Consider the following 19,627-nt stretch of genomic DNA (forward strand, 5'->3'; position numbering starts at 1 on the left):
GGCAATGTATAAACACTGACTCTATCTCGTTGTCTGTGTTCTGTGCTTTTCGTCATATCTTGTGACTCTTCCTAGCAATGGGAGGACCTCCGGGAGTAGGTATGATCAGCACAAGTGTGAGAGAGATGCATGCGCTGACAACGAGCCCAGTCACAAGTAGCGCCATTACCAGGAAATCTACCATTCCGATTAGTGTCGAAAACGATTGGATCTGGCGCATATGCATCGTAAGCAATAATGTACGTGACGAGATACATACAAGCTGATGCTGTCTGACAGAATACGAAAAGCTTGTCCACCGAACAGACCAACACCCATAATAGCAGTCAAATTCATCCATAAAGAGCATGCCTTCCGAGCAGGACGATTACGACCGAAACAGCTACAGATCGAAGTCTCGCTCCACAAATCCGTCAGCGGACACAAGAATATTATCAAGTTTCTATCCTACGGTGAAGATCCGGTGTGGCTATGGATGTGTCTAGAATTGGCAGACGGTGGAGACCTATTCGACAAGATCGAGGCGGATGAGGGATGCTCAGAAAATGTCGCACACCTATACTTTGTCCAACTGGTCAACGCCATAGGGTGGTGTCATAGCAAGGGTGTGGCGCACAGAGACATCAAGCCGGAGAACATGCTACTCAGCTCAGACGGCGACCTCAAGCTTGCAGATTTCGGGCTGGCGACACAGTTTGTGGTACCTGGCAAGCCAGATCGAAAACGATGTGGGATGGTGTGTGGGAGTCCGCCATACATTGCTCCCGAGATCTTGGCGGTTGGACAGAAGAACATGAAGAGGAAAGCCAGTGGTGAGGAGAAGGAGGGATATGATCCTGATGGCTCGGATGTGTGGTCTATTGCTATTGTGCTGTTTGTGCTGCTGGCTGGTAACACGCCTTGGGATGTACCGGAGATGCAGCAGTATGAGTATTACGACTATGTTAATTCTGGTGGGAGGCCAACTGATGAGCTTTGGACGAAGCTACCAACAGATGCGATGAGCTTGATAAGAGGAATGCTGAAGATCGAGCCGAAAGAGCGTTTTGCGCTCAATGATGTCCGAAAACACCCTTGGTATACACGACACAACCCAGAGATGACGGAAGATTTCACGGTAGCGAATCCAGTCAGTCTCGCAACACAGATGCTAGAGACGCTGCGAATCGACTTCGAAGCACAGATCACACCATCACAACAAAACAAACAAACCACATTAGCGACCGCCGACTCCATGGATGTCGACGCCAGTCTCCTAGACCCAGGCTGGTCCAAATTCGCCTCAACCCAACCCGACACGCCAAGCACAGATACAGCCTTCGACTGGGAAGCGCCAACCCGACACAACATCATTAGCGCCTCACAACCCACCATTAATACCACACACCCGCACGCCACAACAGTGACGGAAGAAGAGCTCCTGCGCGCCTTGGAGGAAGATCCCAGCATGTCACAATTTTCCCAAGTAGCCATCGGCTCCATGACCGCCACGCAACAAGCCCGACACTTTAATGACATCGTGCCCTCCCACTCCTTGGCGAGGTTCTACAGCCACTACACCATGGCGTCCCTCCTGCCGCTGCTCCTTTCAGCTTTGCATCGACTGAACATCCCCGTGCAGAGTCCTGCGACAGAGGCAATGGAGGGCAAGGAATACATGGTCTCTCTTCGTATCAAGACTTTGGACGCGCGACAGCAGGTCTTACAGGGTAGTGTAGTGGTGGAGAGGGTGCAGATGCATGGGCTCAATCAGATGGAAGTGCTCGAGGTGAGGTTCTTGAAGGCCAAGGGTGATCCGGTCGGATGGAGACGGTTGTTCAAGCAGGTTGCGATATTATGTCGGGATGCTATTCCTTCGCCTAGGAAAGCGCAGGAGTAAGTTGTGAGTATGTGTGACGATGAGATGCTTTGGATGGGTTATGCTTGGGGTACAGTACAGGATTGACGAGACGGTCGGCTTGCATGTTAGATACCATTAGCATTCAGATTTAGAGGTCGGAGGCCACACAGGACCATCGCTGCGTCCTCTTGTCGGATTGGCAAAGTCAGGGACTCCAAATCCACGTTCCCAGGTGAAGACCAGTCGAGGTCGTCTTGAGTGTATCCAAACAACACTTTATTGTGGAGATGGCGTATAAGTACCTCGTACCCTTGACGCCTGTCAAAATGAACAACCGAGTAAGCTTCGAACTAGTGCCGCATTAGGACAAAGCTGAGGCGCAGCCGCAAAACGGTTGGAGCCGAGCAGTAGTCGCGCGTTGCGCCTTTCTGAGTCTTGACCGACCGACGCTCCTTACGACTTCAGAGACAATAATCGCGACTGCCAGGACTCTTGGACGACACAATACGTGCCTGCCTTTGATCGAAGCCCCGAACGGATGTGACCACACTCGCCTCACCCCACCAAGTCGCCCTTCCTCGTTACCTCCGCGTCCACTCCTCTCGGACATCTTCAGCACAGTCCACGGCCATGGCTACGGGGATGCCCTCCTCGTCCTCCTCTAGCAGCAATGTGGTCGGTGTGCACTATCGGGTAGGGAAGAAGATTGGCGAGGGCAGTTTCGGCGTTATTTTCGAAGGGACCAATCTCCTCAACAACACGCAGGTCGCCATCAAGTTTGAGCCTCGCAAGAGTGACGCTCCCCAGCTGCGTGATGAGTATAGGACGTACAAGGTCCTTGTTGGGTGTCGTAAGTATCTCCCACTCACCGGACTACCTAACAGCTTACTCGCTGACGTGCACGTGCTATAGCTGGGATCCCTAATGTCTATTACTTCGGGCAAGAAGGCCTCCACAATATCTTGGTTATCGACTTGCTTGGGAACAGCCTCGAAGACCTCTTCGACCTCTGCGGCCGCCGCTTCAGCCTCAAGACAACATGCATGATCGCCAAGCAGATGCTCTCGCGCGTGCAGACCATCCACGAGAAGAACCTCATCTACCGCGACATCAAGCCAGACAATTTCCTCGCCGGCCGGCCGAACACAAAAGCACAAAACGTCATCCATGTCGTCGATTTCGGCATGGCCAAGCAATACCGTGATCCGAAGACGAAACAACACATCCCATATCGTGAACGCAAGAGTCTGAGCGGCACAGCTCGATACATGTCCATCAACACCCATCTTGGTCGTGAACAGTCACGTCGAGACGATCTCGAAGCTCTTGGCCATGTGTTCATGTACTTTCTGCGCGGCGGTCTACCATGGCAGGGTCTCAAGGCGGCCACCAACAAGCAGAAGTATGAGAAGATCGGCGAGAAGAAACAAACCACCACCCTCCGAGACCTTTGCGAAGGCTTCCCGGAGGAACTCATCAAATACCTTTCCTACGTCCGCAACTTAGGCTTCGAAGACACGCCAGACTACGATATGCTTCGAGACCTCTTCACCCGCATGATCCAGAACGCCGGCGAGATCGAAGATGGCGAGTACGACTGGATGAAGCTCAACAACGGCCGTGGCCTAGAAGCCGCTCGCCCATCGCACTCGCACGGCGCCCATCGTGAAGCCGCCAACGCATCCGCCGCCGATCTAAGAGGGGCCGCCGCACCCCAGAGAACCTCCCGTACGCCCGTCCCACAAGATCGCCTCAACGCAGACCTCCCCAGGCCCGGCGCTGCACGCCAAGGCCAAAACAGAGCCTCCGCACAGCAACAAAGGCGTAGTACGGCTATGGATAACACTAGCACGGCCCCCCAGTACAGTACACCGAACTTGAACACATCCCCAGCCGCTCCACGCCCAGCCGAACAGCCGGCGGACGCCGCGAGACATCAGCCAGCGGTTGCCCCGGCCGAGAACAAGCCGTCGATGGGAAACAAGATACTGAAGTTGCTTTGTTGTGGATAGAATAGGTCATATGAGTGCGGGGGTTTTGTTTGAGCGAAGGCATTTCTACTTTTATTACTGTATTTTAAGCAACGGCGCAATAGGCGTCTCTAATTTGTGAATGGGTCTTTTGGTATGAATTGGTCTGTTACAACATCTACTTGCCTTTGTCATGCTCTGAAGATCTTTTGACACGGATACGGGCTCACAAGGTGCCCCAAATATCCACGAAAGCTGCCGTGGATGCTCAAGACGTCGACATGCTATCGCTGGCTTCGCTGACGGCCTCTAGGACGTATTTCCGGGTCCTGGACCCACTGGAAACCACCTCGCGCCCCGCACTAATGACTAGCATCAATTGATGAGGGCAAGAAGATGTTCGAGGCGAAAGAATAAACGAAAGACGGTGCTGTCGAATGACTCAGGAACAGATGGTTACGATGACTGTCAGGCCTTTACTTTCAAGTGTCCAATGCGCGGCTTGAGTCATGCAATGGTGCTTCCGCATTTGGTGTCTCCGAGGCTTGCATCGACGAGGTATCTGCTCGTTGACTCACAGCCCTCAATTTAACGCCGCTGCTTCTTTGGCCTGCTCTCGCTTCTCAGCGCCCTTCTCCACCATGCCTGGATTATGCAGCAGGCCTCCAGTCTTCTCCATGAGCTTGCCCATCGTCGAGTCTGGCGGACCACTCTTGCCAGCATTAGCATTAGTATGCTTGTTGCCAAAGCTGTGCTATGTCAGCATTTCTCTAGTACCTACGCGAGACGCCCCTTACCCTGCGCCACCGGTGCTTCCGGAGCCATATTTTGTAGCGCCAGAATACGGTTCTGTATGGTTGGTCCCGAAGCGAGTATCGGATGTGTCTACCTCGCTGCTGTCTGGGGCGGACTTGTTGCCGTAGCCTACGCCGCTCGTGGTTCCGGAGCCGTATTCTGTTGCCCCGGAGTAGGGGTCTGCGTTGGTGTGCTTGCCGAAACGGGTGTCGGATGAGTCGACTTCGGCTTCAGGGTTCGACTTGTTGCCATAGCCAGCACCGCCTGTCGTGCCTGAGCCGAGGGCGGTATCGTGGGATTTGAGCATTCTTTCGGTCTGACTAGGGTCAAGGGTCGAGTAATGCAAAGTGTATGGGCTTGGTGATTTCCAAGGACATTTGCGAGAGCATGTACTTATAGCAGTAATACATAGTTACCTTGCCTAGCATCGAGTGGGGGGCACGCATCATCGTGAGATCGAATCTGTGGCCGACAACATCGTCGTTGGTGTCCTTGAGATGATCGAAGTAGGTACGGAATGTTGCTGATAAGACAATGCTTGGCTGGCCAATGAGCGTAGACGGGTTCCTGGACTTCGTTACCAAGACCGCGTTCATGCGGGGAGAGTAGACATGGCTTGTATGAGTGCGGTAGCTATCGACATATATCGCATATCGTCTGGAAAGTGTTCTGTCGATCTTGATAGAGCCTCCATCCAAGCTCGTTAGTGGGCTGGTGCTGTCATCGGTGCCCTCGAGCTCGCTCTGCGGATGATCCCGCGTCTGGAAGAAATCGCGGTGTCTGTATCGAATTTCTGATGGATGCGTGAGTAGGGCGCCCTATCGTCGACCTTGGTCAATTCACATACTCAGCCGTTCGCAAATAAAAGAGGCTTGTCCGGAGCTGGGCAGCTCGGATCGGTCAACACCAGCAGCCAGCACATATGCGCCCACTCCGCACTGTCCTGCGCTGTGCCACATACAGATTACCAGGCCAGTTCTACAAGCATCAGCTTGCTTCTGTCCGATTGGGAAAACCCTATCATTCTGCGATCATGGAATACTCCCGCCTCAGACTACTTCGAGACATAACCTGGTGCCATTCTCCCACCTTGTCGAAGTGTGCGCCTCATTCGCTCAATCAGTGCCATGACCCCCGTCAAGGCACGCAGCTCAGAGTTCGATCCAAGCGGCACACAGAACTTCAGCTTTCCTTTCAGCGTGCCAGGAATACCCAGATCATGCTCCGTGTACACTCCAATTACAGTATCATCGTTTTCGTCCACAAGCTTGAAGTCTCGTATTGAGAATTTAGAGGCGCCGAGCTTCCCAGAGTGCGTCTTCGTGAAGTGCACGTTACGCTTCCGGCTTCCAGTAACGCTCGTATCGGCTGGGAGTTCAAAGCGGTAGAAGTCGTGATGGAAGATGATGCCTTCTTGCATAAAGCGGATCGTGTCCCAGTCTTGTTTGCCCGGACGTTTCAGGCGGCCTAGGTATACTTCAAGATTCTTCTGGAACGGTGTGAATTTCACCATAGATAATTGTGGCCCATGGTAGTCATACCCACCGTAGATGATCAGGTCCGCGTGATCTGCGACCTCGTAATGTCGGATATAATACAGCTGGTGTTGACTATTCGTAACGTTAAGACCAGTATGACTGGTGTAGATTTCGAAAGTATGGACCTGCTGATCTATGGCGTTGCTGGAAGCTGTTGCCGTGCCTGATGGACTGTTCGGATCTGTCGCAGTATATGCTGGTGGCCTTTCGAGTTCGGTCGTGGCCTCTTTGGTGGCCATTCCTATTGAGGTACCCCGAATGTGCAATGGAAGATATGAGAAAGTGCCTGCATTGTTCTTGGGCATTCTCCATCATATAGTGCGGAAGCAAAGTGAAGGTTTCAGGTTGGAATAGCTGCGAATCCTTCAGTGCTGCGCCTTAGACGTTATTAGTATGCGACTAGATCACAAGACACACGAAGTAGCCGAGTTCCCATTGCTGGGCACGGCACGGTGATATCGCGCATCCTTTTATTCCAGCTTGCAATACTTGAGATGGCTCGATCAAGTCATACGGGTCATGATGTGCCGTGCAACCAATGTCCGTTGCGTCGGGTTCCAGATTTTGACCGGCAGGCATATCGTGATTGGGTGCATATGTTCATCAATCAGCCGGACAGCTCGCCTCCATCAGTAGTGGTCAAGATTCTCTGTCTTCTACAGCCTGCTCTTCTGCTCTCAACCCTTAGTAACACGGGCCGATTGATGTCTTGGGCACAATTTTGTGTTGGAGAAAGAAGAGCACCAGACGAAGCGACGAAGCCGTGCCGCACATTTTGCCGGCGAGCCTGCGCGACAGCCACACCTTGCCAAAACCGTTGGCCATCAGGCGGTGGTCTCAAGCTCCCTGCAGCATAGCTTGAGGACGCCAGCTCATGACCAATGCAAGATGGATCTAGATATCGACGACCAGCAGAGCGAAGTAGACTCCCAGAGCATATCAGTGGAATCACGTCGATCTGCCTGACACTCGCCATCATAGTGGGACGACGACTCGGCAATAGGCATGTCTGAACGACGGTCAGATATTTGGCCCAGGACCTATTGCAAGGCGATCTCGCTGACCAAGCCAAACATATACAGATCCATCACCACATCTTTGGCACCCTCAGTACTAGATTATCGTCACGAGAACGGTCGTCGATACCATGCTTTTCGTGACGGGTGCAAGTATCTCGTTGCCAGCGACCTGACGTACATGGCTTACACATAGCAATAGCTTATTTAGTGCCAAACGACGATGTGAGTGGAAGGTTGAAGCCGGGGCATATGTTCCGAATCTGACCTGATGCTCAGGACGAATTACAACGGCTAGGTATGCATCCGATTATGATGGCTTCAAAATCTCTACTTACGAGATATAGACCTTCAGCACAACCAATGGCGCCTGACACTGGATGGACAGTTGTACATCGCGCCACTGCCCAAGCCTATCCCAGCACCGTTCGAAGTACTTGACATAGGCACTGGAACTGGTATGTGGGCAATCGAGTTTGCAGACGAAAATCCTCAATCCACTGTTACGGGCGTGGTCTTTCACCTGTCCAACCTACCTTCGTCCCGCCGAATTGTTCTTTCTTAGTCGATGATATTGAGTATGACTGGCTCTTCGACGAACAATTCGACTACATACACGGTCGCTTCTTAAGCAGGGGCATCCGTGACTGGAGTCGAGTGTTCCAGCAAAGCTATAATGCCATGAAGCCCGGTGCTTGGTTCGAGGCGCAGGAGGCTGAGTTGATATTCACCCCCGACGCGAATACTCCTAAGCCTAATCCTGAGATGCAAGCGTTGAGTGATGACGTTATAGAAGCGGCTGGTAAGGTCGGTGTTGATATTAGGCAAGCTCATGGCTGGCAGCAATCTATCGAGGATGTCGGCTTCATTAATCACAAGATGGTGCATCTGCGTTGGCCACTTGGGCAGTGGCATCAAGACCCCAAATGGAAGGCTGTCGGACGCATGAATCAGCTGAATATGCTCAATGGCATTGAAGGGTTGACTCTGGCATACCTCGTGAGGCTGCGAGGCGATGATCCCGAAGCTGTAAGGCAGCGGCTCGAAAGAGTGAGAGCTGAGATGCGGGACAAGGATGTCTGGCAGTTCATGGACTTGTAAGATGACTCCATGATTTGTGGAACGATCTTGGTGACATGCTAACACAAATTAGATACATACACATTGCCCAGAATCCACATTGACATGCCAAAAATTGATACCCGAGCGTTCACAGCTTCTGTGCATGGGAATCAGTTCCTATATGAATAGCTTTAGTTGGAGGTGTAAGCAACAGCTGTCTGAGCGATCAGATTTGAAGGCTCAACACTTGAAAAAGACAATCATATGATCGTACATATCGTGATTCGTTATTTACATCCACCCTATCGTACTAAACTCCACCCCTCGAGACCAAATTTCGTAACCTCATGATCGTCCAGTAACGTAGGCCAAGTATCACACTATGATACCATAGCCGCCGCAATGATACAGTCCATGGCGGAGCTCTGAGCTGGCGCAGAAGTAGCATATACCGGACCTTGGTAATCTGGTCCGAGCTGCCCATCACTGTTCCTGTCGTTCTGCCAGATCGAGTCTGCACTCTTGGTCAAGATGTCGACATACGAGCTGTCGCCTCGAGCAGCCTGCAAGGTCGCGAGGTTTCTCGCGAGAACACCTTTGAATTGGTCCGCGTCATTGTCATTTGTAGGATAAGAACCGGTCTCGGTCATGATGCCGTTGCCGTCTACAAGGGTCTTGACGGCACCCTGAGCGACTTTCGTTGCTGGATCGAGCCAAGAGGAGTTTCCGGTCGCTTGAGAGAGTTCCACGAGGCCACCGAGGATGACACCTTGGTTGTAAGTCCAGACTGTGCCTTCAACCTCGCAGTTGTTTGTGACACTGAAGCCATCGTGGAAAGTGTTGTTCTCGCTTAGAAGCTTCGTCCCGAGGAACCAGTTAGCCTGGTCGACGGCATGGTCTTGATAGTAAGACTTCTGGCTGGGTACACGATTGGCCAAGTGTGCAGCTATGGACAAGAAGAGCTCGTTGTTGATTGAGTTGTCTTGAGTGTGCGGTTTGTCCCACCACTCGCCACCACAGGAAGCAGTGAAGCCAGTCAACAAATCCTCGAAGATTGATTGCGCGGTCGAAAGATATTTGCCATCGTTCGTGATGTCGTAGACCTTGATCCAAGCGAGCGCCCACCAGCCCTCATCATCGTAGTAGTCGTTCAGCCAGTCACCACCATTAGATCCAGGTGCGTTCGTGTAGGTCGACTCGAAGGTAGTGACTGCGTCGTTCTTGAAGTCTGGGTTGACAGAGACAAGGTCGGCCAAAGTTGTGATCGCATTGGCGCTGTTCCACCACAGATTTTGGAAGCGGCCCGTGGATGCATTATACCAGTCGTTCATAAGTACATCTTTTGCATTCATAGCATTGTTGATATAAACTTGTCGGGACGTTTGTCGAGTTGCTAGCGGGGCTGCGGTAGTTCTGGTTGACAGTGCGAGCAGAGCCACCAGGGCTGTGGATAAGGGAAGCATGATTGTGCTGAACTGTGAGGATAGAAAGACCACTGGCTCGAGGGAGAGGATATGATGAGGCTCAGTCTTGTTCAAGAAGATCTTGTACGTGCTCGAGGTGAGAAGAGTGGAAGATGGGAGCCGACTCATATACCTACTCACCAACATACTTTTCAGTCCACAATCCGTCGTAGTGACTACTCCAACCTGCAAGCATGGCACTATGACGACAGCAAACACCTCCAGCAAAGCCAAGAGCATCACGTCCAAAGCGTGCGTTGTCCGGATGTGAGAATGAGGCAGTGTAGATCCTGACGGCTATGCGATGATCGTGCCGTAGTATGTATAGGTTAGATGCATGACCTGCAGACAGCATATGCGGCCTTGTAGGTGCATGAGTGGTAGGCGGCGTAGACGGCTTCTCGGCATGGCTTCAGTCAGCCGGGAACTTGGTGGTTGTGGTAGACGGCGTTCCGCTGGTCATCGTAGCGCGCCAGGCTGTGTTGCCATACTGTATCGTGGCCGCAAATTGTGTCTAGCGGCTGCGTCCTAGAAATCCGGTTGGAGTCGAAGGCTAAGCACCACTGATATCAGTGGCATGAGACCACCTCATCCTTCTGCATCCTCCAACTGAGCCACGCGGAAGGATGAGGTGCCCCAGTCGTGGCGTCCTGGCTGCATTAGTAGAATCCGTAAGTCCGTCTTCTGATGGAATTGTTGGTACGCAGATCAAGTTCGGGGTGGGACCTGTCTGGCATCGACCTGTGGGTGTGTGTGTACAGTCGAAGGTAGGTCTCATGATCTGGGACAAAGTTGAACCTAGAGCGTGCTTTTGCCTGTGACGGCGAGATCCTCGCGGGCTAGCAGACAAGCTTACCACATGACAACTTAAGGTAGCAGGATATGGTACGACGCGTAGTGGAGAGTGATCGGGTGCGGTTGTCCGTTGCTCTTGGCCTGCTGAAGCAAGAAGCAAAGACGCTGGGACGGGACAAATTGATATGCCGGAGATTTAATCGGGTGGCGCCGTCTGCCGAGAAGGTGGGGGCCAGAGATCCAACACCTTGGGATTGAGGCGCAGGAATCAGAGACATATATGCTACATTCATCCTGCGAATGCATTGGCAGTGCTTCCCAGCCCCTCTGAGCATCATGGCATCATCTCGCATGCTATCCGCATATTTGAGTCGACCAGCGAGACAACTACCACAATTGTGCAGCTACCGAATAAGGGAGAATCGTTCCCACATACATCACACTAATGTGGTACGAACGCGAGTTCGCATGACACAAAATTTCGGCTCCACAGCATTGGAGACACAATGTCGACATGGTCTTTTGAGGCCGGAAGTTGTATGATACTGTTGCGGACCACAGGATAGGGACTGCTGTTGGATCATCGGCACGAGTCGCAGCTCGAATCTCTGGTTGACTAGGACGTCATTTCCCGCAGCTCCATGTCTTCACGAGAGCTAGTACCGCTTTCTGCACGCTATATCCGGCCGTGGTGGCACTGTATGCTGAGCAAGGCTACGCTGCTCCGACGCACTGTAGTGTTCAGCCAAGATTCGACAAGTCCAACCGATCTTGTCGCCCACATGCCGACCACACTGAAGGCTGAAGGCGGGTAGACAAACACCGTACCCTCCAGAACATGCATGCGACTTCGATCGCATAGTGTACACCACGTAGATGTTACCGGCTTCCCGACTCTCGAGGCATCCCACGCCGCATAATCTTGAGATCTAGTGAGAAGCATTTGCACGCCAGGTCTGAAGCAGCGCTGGAGCTTAAGATGAAGACCCTGTTGATGCAATTTGGCTTGCTCCTTATCCTGCTTTGCACGAAGGACTATATCCCAAAGCGAAGACCAGTTCGTGGTTGCTGAACCTCAGTGCGACTTTGGCTCTCGGTAGCTATCCACATGATCGCCATTACACCAAACCAATATCCTGGAAGACCAGCCCGCTACCTCTCAGCGCTTCACCGTGCATGTAGCCATGCATATATGTCTCCCCAATCAGTCGATATTGGTCAACATCGATGGGTCGGAGTATGAAAGGTATAGTGGCTCCGACGAGAAAAGCAACCACGTCGCCACCCTGCAGACGCTCTGCGCCGTGTCCAAGCGCGCCATCCGAGGTGCGGAATATCCTTCGCTTGGAGCGGGCCACTTGATATAGCCTTGGAAAAACTTCAGCTCGTGCAATGGACTCCTCGGCATCCGTGATTTGCTCAACTCCATGCTCGCTGTCACGGGCGGCCCTCGTAACATCCTGCACACCGGGTATCGTCATTTCTGCGTCCTTGGAGAGCGTATCAAGCTCTGGCCAGTCTGGGGATCTGGATGAGCTCCCAGCTAAGAGCTCTTCGTCGTCTTGTGTATCGAAATTACCAAGAATCTGTGCCAGAAAAAAGTCGTGAAAGATTCGGCTCAAGTCTGGAGCAGGATGGACATCGTCCTGACAATCGCAGATCATCGTCCGCCATAGTACCTCTGCTCGCTTCTGGCCATTGGCATGAACCGTCGACACGCTCGCCGCGAGTTTCACGTATAGCAAAGGTCGTAGGTTGAAGTAAGCATCAGGTCTGTCAGGAATATTTTCTGCCATGGTCTGCCAGATTGTGCCCCTCACCATTAACATCCGATCCGCTGCGATGGCTCTAAAAAGCTCGCTGCAGCCTGCCATCGCGTTATATGTCGGCTTGATCAACAGGCTCTTACCGTTGTCCCCTAGATTCATAGACCCCATTATGACACTCGAGAAGTCCGGAACCCACGAAGGTAATTCGTGCATGGTACGACTCTTCCACGGCTCGATGTGGCTAAGTATAGCCGAGGATCTCGTATGCTCGATGATCGTACGTGTCGCTTCCACGAAGGTCTTCACGGGAGGGCTGCCATAATCGGGCTTGATGTAATGATGTCGGCGTTTCTCACAAGCAAGAAGTTGAGCGGCCACCGCCAAGGGCGCGAAGATCTTGTCTACAGATCTTGCAGCTCTTGCACCTCGGAAGAAGAGTACAAGACTCGCGAGCATAGTGTAGAACCGCTCTTTATCTGGCGTGTCGATGTGGCCATCGGGGCACGACGTCAGGCCTCTGGAGTACTGTTCTACGCATGCATCCCGTAATTTATCATATGCCATCGGAATGCCACCTACAGCCTGTGTGTCGGTGGTCTGCTTGAGTTCGTATATTCTCGATTCATTTTCGAACGTGATGACCGTCTGTGGCGCAAGTGAGAGGTTCTTCACCTTTTGCATGGCCAGATAGAGTCCGCTTCTAAACAGGAAATGGGACAGAGCGCTGAAGTATAGCCAGTTCAATGCTAGTCCACCACAAGCGACTGCGAAATCTTTGCCTAGAACAAGTTCTTGGATCGTCCACGCTCGCTCAAACCAGCTTCGATTGAAGAATTGCACGATGCTATCGGTTTGCTTATCTCCCCATCGTGGCACCCCCACAATCGTCCAAAAGGCCGCCTCCTCACCAAGAGTCACGATCTGCGAAACCGAGAGCCTCCCTTCATCACAAGCCTGTAACCAAGCCGGTACAAAAGTCTCCATGATCTCGTAGACGACCTCAGCGGCAGCATCCTGCTCTCCGAGCCAAACATAAGTCCCAGCAGCCTTGGCATAAATCGTGCCCATCCTTGCCACTTGAGTAGCTTTCTCCTTGTCATCTGCTTGATCAATACATACCTGATCAGCCCACATTCAGCTGCCGTCTGGCGTCGTCATGCGTCTCAGGACCAGAAACAGATTCTCCGAGGCATGATGGATTTGGCCGTTCACGATGATATGGTAGTCGTACTCCTCGCCAATGTTGTTATCAGGCTTTGCCGTTGCTTCGTAGGGAGACCCCCATGTATAGGAGAGCGTGGTATATAGTGGCGCCTCATCGATGTGGAAAGTGCGGAGTGTATATTCGAAAAGTCGATGATCTTCCTTCTCGTGTTTCTGCAGCAAGCGGATGTGATTCGGACTCGGTAGCTCGTCGTATTGTAGATCTTGCCATTGTGTAGGCTTGTACGACAATGCCCACTTGCGTTCTCGCTCGTTGCCGCCATCTTTAGAGGGCGTCCCACCGAGTCCGAGTCGTGATCGCGAACACAAAGCAGGTATCACGATGAAATCTGGCATTTCTTGGCTGCCTTCATCCATGAATTGCGCTTGCAAGTCAAGCAAACGCTTCAATAATCCTGCATGGCCAGAATATAATCGACTCAAATATCAACAAGGCTGGTGGCTGCTTACGTGGGGCAGCTTTCCGGAGCTCTCGAAGACGCTACTAAGGAAGATGGCACCACGATCTGCGTTATGCGAAGAAGAGCCCCATGATATACCCAAATGCTTCAATGACCACTGCAATACCGTTTTTGGACAGTAGCGCACTTGACTCTCTCCGATAATTATTGAACGGGAGCACCCGGGCCAACATGCTAGCTTTCGGTACAAAAACTCAGTCGAGCATATGCTCATGAAGCGAGCAAGCGGACACCCAGACGTAGAACTCACTTGCCAAACTTTGTACTTGATGCAGATGCGATTATGTTCCTTAGTGGTTGCAGGAGAAGGGTTTGCCGCCTTCACCACCAGCTATGATTTCCATGAGCGATCCGTATGTTCCCACAATACACTGGAGGGCTATCATTAGTATATTCCCAGCGCCTCAATAGCCTCTCATGCTGTGCAAGTAGAATCAGTTGTATCCCAGGATTCAATGATACCATATCGATCCACGGAAACTTAATCAAGAGTAGGAACAGGTAGGAACTTACACAACCAGCGCAAACCAGGAGAATGCCCACATTCACTGCCGTCAAAACCACTTTCTTCCACTTCTCCAAATGTCTTCCCACGTTGAGACCCAGCCACAACATCGAGCAGAAACCCAGCGCAAACCAAGTTCCAAAAAGTGCTCCGATCAGTCCAAGTAGTTGTCCAAAGATTGGTATCACATTCGCCACAATCCACGCCAAGACCCACAAACACACCAGGATCCCGATCCAGCTCCCCCAGGCTCGAAAAGTATTCTCAGTCGTAACGTGAAGTCGTCGTCGCCAGGTGAAGCTGTAGAGATTCTTGCCAAGCACAACAGCCATGATGACGCCAGCGACGACAATGGTCGGCAAAGCGAAACCATAAGCTACCTTTCTCACTAGTGGCTCTGCTGATCCCAGGGCTGGCGCCGTGACTCCTTGACCTGCGTAGATGTACATGACGACTGCCACGATAGTGTAGAAAGTTACTGCTACGCTTTCAAGGAAGATGAGTGCTTTTGGGAAATCCTGAGGTCGTATCATTTCCGTGATGATGGTTGGGTATGCTATATGGCCATTGAACGCCAGGATGATGCTACTGCTGGCCATCGCGGCGGATTTGAAGCTGGTGAGGTTGTATGGGAGGATGGCGTAAGCTGGTCCGAAATGAGAAGAGGCGACTGGATTTGTGCGAGCGATAGAGATTAGAGCGATGGTTGTCGCGATTGTTATCGAGCAGCAGGCTAATGAGCATGTGTTAGTGAGAGCACTTGAATTCGTCGTCCGTGATGGATCTCTGACAAGTTTGTACGTACAGAGCGCCGAATGGTACGAGTTCCCTTTCATCGTCCTCGGTAGTGACACGATGAAGCAAGTGAAAGCTCCAATAGCCATAGAAAGCACTTTGCAGATGCCTCTGTTCGTCAGCTCAGCCATTGCACTCCCGAACAGCACGACGTGCGCCGCCATGACAAAAAGTAACATCAGCGATTGAGATACTTCGCCAACCCACCGACCCCATCGTCCAAAGATCATTTCCAAACCGTGAGCCAAGGTCCTCATATCGGGGTGCGCTTGCTTGAACTGCCAGACGACGAACCCGGTATAGGTCGCCATCAGGCCGAAGGACCAGATGAGGATTACTCCGGGGATTATGCCGAGAGCGGCAAGACAGCGTGGAAGTCCTAGGACACCTAGAGATATAGTCTCGGCTATCATTACTGTGGAATGAGTTAGTGAGGGTGTGGTTATAATGGCCTCCATCGGTTGCACAAAAATTTGAGCAGAGATGTCGGCCCTCGAGGTGACGTTAATGAGATCGCTAGAGAAGTACCGACTTACTCATGGCAGCTTTGAACCAATGTAGATTGTTATCCTCGACACCAACATTGCTGTCATCTTGTGCTTCGACATGTCCGACATGATTGCTTTGGACGTTCACTAAAGCGGTTTTCTCGCGTAGTGGAGGTGAAGATGTTTTGGTGAGATCTGTGGTCGTGCCACTGACGCTCCCGTAAGTGTTGCTTGCCTGGTGGGCTTCGGATGATGAGGTTTTCGACAGCATGGATGCAGCTTGCGGGAGCGATGTCGACTCCAGAGTACTCGGATAGGATGTCATGACTGCATCGGGTTGGCTTCCATTTTGTTCTGTTCTGGCTGACCGGTGGTTGATTACGTCGAAATGGTTAGGATCAGACATGTTCCCTCCGATGCTGCTGTGCAAAGATGAGGAAGCAAAGAGCTGCATAGTAGTACGAAGAGAGAAGAGTGGGAAGGGGCTACCGGATCACATCACGCGACAGCTGAGAGATTGACATCACATTATCGATGGTGATATCTCGTCTCCATCTGACAGCGAACCAGCCAAGGAGCAGATGTCAGCTGGTCGAACTCAGGCAGCGTCATCTCGAGTGGATGCCGACATTTGAGCATGTTGTCGAGGGCGTCCTTGGTGTCATATACATTGGAGTTCATGAGTACATAGCCAGCTGCGACTTCTGAGACATTGCGGTCAAGGCGTCCATCGCAAGGTAGCTCGTCGACCGGTATCAGATCCTCGCCATGAGCCGCCATCGTCCGCTCGGACTGCGACAGGACCACCGGTTGTGAAGAGCAGGAGAGGTAAGCAGAAGGTCCAGCGGACTGGAATAGTGGCAGGGAGGGTGCCACCACGATTGGTGTCGGTCCAATCACACACAATGGTCATTCATTGTCTTCTGTTGCACTAATCATCCCGCATTCAGAATGATACGAGAGAGAGGAAGTACTCGAAAGCAAGACGATAATAATAATAATGTCCATGGGGGATGGCTAACAGGGAGTGCCCTGCCGACTGCCGCTACTGCAGGGTGATGTCGCGCAGAGGAGCGTGCTTTTCTGGGGAGAGCTCGAGGTTGCGATGCGATGGCTGGCGAACTTGACCGCACCTGCTGGACAACCCTTTTTTTCTCCTTGTCGCACAACTCTCGCCCTTCACTCTTCACGTCTCGTATCAGACACTCTCACACTCGCTCCACGTCCCATCACCGCCGAAGCAAGGTGAACGCGACAAAATGGTCGAGCTACGCAAGGTAAGCTCTCAACCCCCCATTGCGCCGCGCGATCGCGTACACGAAGGCTCACTAACATCCCTTACTGTAGCGTCCGGCTCCTCCAGCGCCGGCAGCAGCTCTACCAAAATCGAAGAAAGGCACGACCAGCAAGACGAAAGCCGCCCCAGCCAAGGGCAAGAAAGACGACGCGCAGAAAGAGACGAAACCTCCTCCTTCAAATCCATCTGATGATCCCACGGGAGGCATCCCGGAGGGAGCAGGAGGCGTGAGCGCGACGGCTGAAGTCACGAGTGCTGAAGTTGCGAAGGAGGTCGCGGCTGAGGTTGAGGCCGAGGCTGTCAAGGGGAAGGGGAAGGGTAAGAAGGCGGCTGCTGCGCCGAAGGCCAAGAGTGGGCCCCCTGAGGTTGGGGAGACTGTGGAGTTGGAGGGGTTTGGAGGCGAGGTGGAGACGAATGAGGGGGAGAAGACGACGTTGGCTAAATTGGTGGAGGAGAGTAAGGCTGGGGTTGTCCTGTTTACGTGAGTGCTGTGTCCCACGACGAACCTGTGTGGCAGAGGAAGCTGATTTGGCATTACCAGATATCCCAAGGCGAGCACACCTGGCTGTAAGTTATTGTCTTGACCACATACTCGTACACACTACTAATTTTAGACAGGCACGACCCAAGTCTGCCTCTTTCGCGACTCCTACACGCCTCTCACAGGCACTGGCCTCAGCATATACGGCCTCAGCACCGACAGCCCAAAAGCCAACACGACCTTCAAGACCAAGCAAAACCTTCCGTACCCGCTTCTCTGCGACCCATCCGCTACTCTCATCCAAGCCATTGGTTTCAAGAAAGCACCAAAGGGCACGACCCGAGGCGTCTTCGTCATCGACAAAAACGGTAAAGTTCTCGCCGCTGAAGCTGGTGGCCCAGCACCTACTGTCGAGGTTGTTAAGGGTATCGTGGAAAGTATGGGTGGTGATGCCGACGCGAAGGGATTGAAGAAGGCTGAGGAGCGAGCTGCGGGTGCTAAAGGTGAAGAGGTTGAGGGTGAGTCGGTTGCAGCTGTGGCGGCGGAAGTTGCTGACAGTGCTGCCAAGGTTGATGCGTCGGCGAAGCTTTGAGGGAGGGGAGGGACTGTGATGTGGTTGAATTGACGACGATGCATGAGCATGAGCACGAGCATGATTCGCATGCATGAGTGTGGGGTTTTATAAAGGCGGCATAGTGTACAGCTAAGCATATGCATATGAGCAAACGCACTTTAAGACCCAAGAAGATCTTTTTCTCACACATCTACAGACGCGTCCTGCCTTCCATCTATGCGTATGATATCTTACCGGCGGCCTGCATGACGCATGTAGTATGCAGCAGCAAACGAAGAGACATTTGCTTCTGACGTAGACATCACATCCTGTGGACCTCGCACGTGAAAGGCACTACTTGTGGTACGGTAGTACTACCTGCGACCTTCACACTTTCCTCCGCATTCATGAGTTGCGCTTTCGCATCTTTGGCAGCATCTATCGCGTCGCCTTGCACTGCATGATGGACACCAAAACGACCGACGCCACCGCACAAGCAGAGGCAAAAGAGCACTTCGCACGAATTAACAGGCCACGAAACACAAATCGCCGTTCTTCACTCCTGAATATAGAACCTACCAATGCACACTCCACGACACACCCTTCCCGGGACGACCTAGCAGTACAGACCCCAGGCTTCAAGCCCGTGATCGAAGGTCAACGTAGTCTGGTTCGTACCTGCCCGCATGGCAAGTCGAGTTTCAAGGGGAAGGTGCGATTGAAGGAAACTAATTATCATTTACGATGTGAATGTAAGAAGGCGCAATTTGATGGGCCCGCTCCGAAGGTTGGAGGAGAGCATTATATACTCAAGACGATCGATCGACTGTGTGCTGATCTCATGGAGCCTGAGGAGGAAGCGGGTGGAGTGGCGCTCGAAAGTGGCTATGGGGACGTACAGGCCACCAAGGCACAAGACGCTGCGCTGAGCTACGATTTGAGAACATGGATTCACCGTATCTCTGAGACCGACAAGCAGCAAGACCTACGCGACTGGACGTACCTCGACACCGACCTTCGCTTCACACCCTCCCATCTGTGCCAGGCAATCGTCTACGCTATCTCCCTGCTCCACGGCCTGCACGCCGAGATCCCTCACCTCCTGTCCTATGCCGAGCGCTATAACATCTTCATCCCTGACCTCTCCGACCAACCAGAACCCTCGTGGCTTGCGCCTATCGCAGACCAGGAACGAGAGCTCAAGGGGAAGGGAAGGCAGGCATTGCTGGATACCTTTGGGGGAGCGTGTCAGGAGATCGATTATGTTGTGGTGCAGAAGGAGGACTTGCTAATGGAAATCCGGAATGGTAAGATCGTTGAGGCTAGGGATGGGGATGAGAGTGAGAGGTTTAGTCTCGTGGCGGCTGGGTACGACGAGGAGGTTAGGAGGATTGTTTCCAAGGAGAGTGGCTGAGCTGACATTTGATGGTGGATGGGAAGATGAATGCGTAGTCTGGAGTGATGCTCGGTGGAAGCCCCTTGAGCCGTGCTTCCGTACTACGCATGCACACTCGCGTATTTCTGAAGTCAGCCGTTAGCTGTACGACCTCATCGCGCCAGCGGGAAGACGAGTGG

General features: G+C 52.5%; 9 protein-coding genes across 9 annotated transcripts; 4 read left to right on the forward strand and 5 right to left on the reverse strand.

Annotated features, from left to right (window-relative positions):
• Positions 1-77: 77 nt before the first annotated feature.
• chk1 (Chk1 protein kinase) lies at positions 78-1,879 on the forward strand (the record flags this gene model as incomplete). The annotated part of the gene is made up of 3 exons (XM_064837430.1): positions 78-95; positions 151-227; positions 280-1,879. The coding sequence occupies 3 exons, from the start codon at positions 78-80 to the stop codon at positions 1,877-1,879; spliced, it is 1,695 nt and encodes a 564-aa protein (XP_064694753.1).
• Positions 1,880-2,470: 591 nt separating this feature from the next.
• YCK2 (Palmitoylated plasma membrane-bound casein kinase) lies at positions 2,471-3,852 on the forward strand (the record flags this gene model as incomplete). Its single annotated transcript, XM_064837431.1, has 2 exons — positions 2,471-2,690; positions 2,753-3,852. The coding sequence occupies 2 exons, from the start codon at positions 2,471-2,473 to the stop codon at positions 3,850-3,852; spliced, it is 1,320 nt and encodes a 439-aa protein (XP_064694754.1).
• A 541-nt stretch (positions 3,853-4,393) lies between these two features.
• Positions 4,394-4,912, reverse strand: LTS14_004732 (uncharacterized protein; the record flags this gene model as incomplete). The annotated part of the gene is made up of 2 exons (XM_064837432.1): positions 4,394-4,559; positions 4,608-4,912. 2 exons carry the CDS (start codon positions 4,910-4,912, stop codon positions 4,394-4,396), a joined length of 471 nt encoding a protein of 156 aa, XP_064694755.1.
• A 747-nt stretch (positions 4,913-5,659) lies between these two features.
• LTS14_004733 (uncharacterized protein) lies at positions 5,660-6,382 on the reverse strand (the record flags this gene model as incomplete). Its single annotated transcript, XM_064837433.1, has 1 exon — positions 5,660-6,382. The coding sequence occupies one exon, from the start codon at positions 6,380-6,382 to the stop codon at positions 5,660-5,662; it is 723 nt and encodes a 240-aa protein (XP_064694756.1).
• Positions 6,383-7,840: 1,458 nt separating this feature from the next.
• LTS14_004734 (uncharacterized protein) lies at positions 7,841-8,343 on the forward strand (the record flags this gene model as incomplete). The annotated part of the gene is made up of 2 exons (XM_064837434.1): positions 7,841-8,256; positions 8,313-8,343. 2 exons carry the CDS (start codon positions 7,841-7,843, stop codon positions 8,341-8,343), a joined length of 447 nt encoding a protein of 148 aa, XP_064694757.1.
• Positions 8,344-8,601: 258 nt separating this feature from the next.
• LTS14_004735 (uncharacterized protein) lies at positions 8,602-9,880 on the reverse strand (the record flags this gene model as incomplete). The annotated part of the gene is given in 2 exon segments (XM_064837435.1): positions 8,602-9,817; positions 9,834-9,880. The coding sequence occupies 2 exon segments, from the start codon at positions 9,878-9,880 to the stop codon at positions 8,602-8,604; spliced, it is 1,263 nt and encodes a 420-aa protein (XP_064694758.1).
• A 1,717-nt stretch (positions 9,881-11,597) lies between these two features.
• On the reverse strand, positions 11,598-13,829 carry LTS14_004736 (uncharacterized protein; the record flags this gene model as incomplete). The annotated part of the gene is made up of 2 exons (XM_064837436.1): positions 11,598-13,367; positions 13,419-13,829. The coding sequence occupies 2 exons, from the start codon at positions 13,827-13,829 to the stop codon at positions 11,598-11,600; spliced, it is 2,181 nt and encodes a 726-aa protein (XP_064694759.1).
• A 394-nt stretch (positions 13,830-14,223) lies between these two features.
• On the reverse strand, positions 14,224-16,127 carry LTS14_004737 (uncharacterized protein; the record flags this gene model as incomplete). Its single annotated transcript, XM_064837437.1, has 4 exons — positions 14,224-14,304; positions 14,447-15,171; positions 15,244-15,648; positions 15,770-16,127. 4 exons carry the CDS (start codon positions 16,125-16,127, stop codon positions 14,224-14,226), a joined length of 1,569 nt encoding a protein of 522 aa, XP_064694760.1.
• Positions 16,128-16,980: 853 nt separating this feature from the next.
• Positions 16,981-19,466, forward strand: DOT5 (thioredoxin peroxidase dot5; the record flags this gene model as incomplete). Its single annotated transcript, XM_064837438.1, has 5 exons — positions 16,981-16,998; positions 17,069-17,499; positions 17,560-17,585; positions 17,637-18,017; positions 18,625-19,466. 5 exons carry the CDS (start codon positions 16,981-16,983, stop codon positions 19,464-19,466), a joined length of 1,698 nt encoding a protein of 565 aa, XP_064694761.1.
• Positions 19,467-19,627: the final 161 nt, after the last annotated feature.

The sequence above is a fragment of the Recurvomyces mirabilis genome (assembly GCF_035927965.1).
Source record: "Recurvomyces mirabilis strain CCFEE 5264 chromosome Unknown scaffold_11, whole genome shotgun sequence".
Lineage (NCBI taxonomy): Eukaryota > Fungi > Ascomycota > Dothideomycetes > Mycosphaerellales > Teratosphaeriaceae > Recurvomyces > Recurvomyces mirabilis.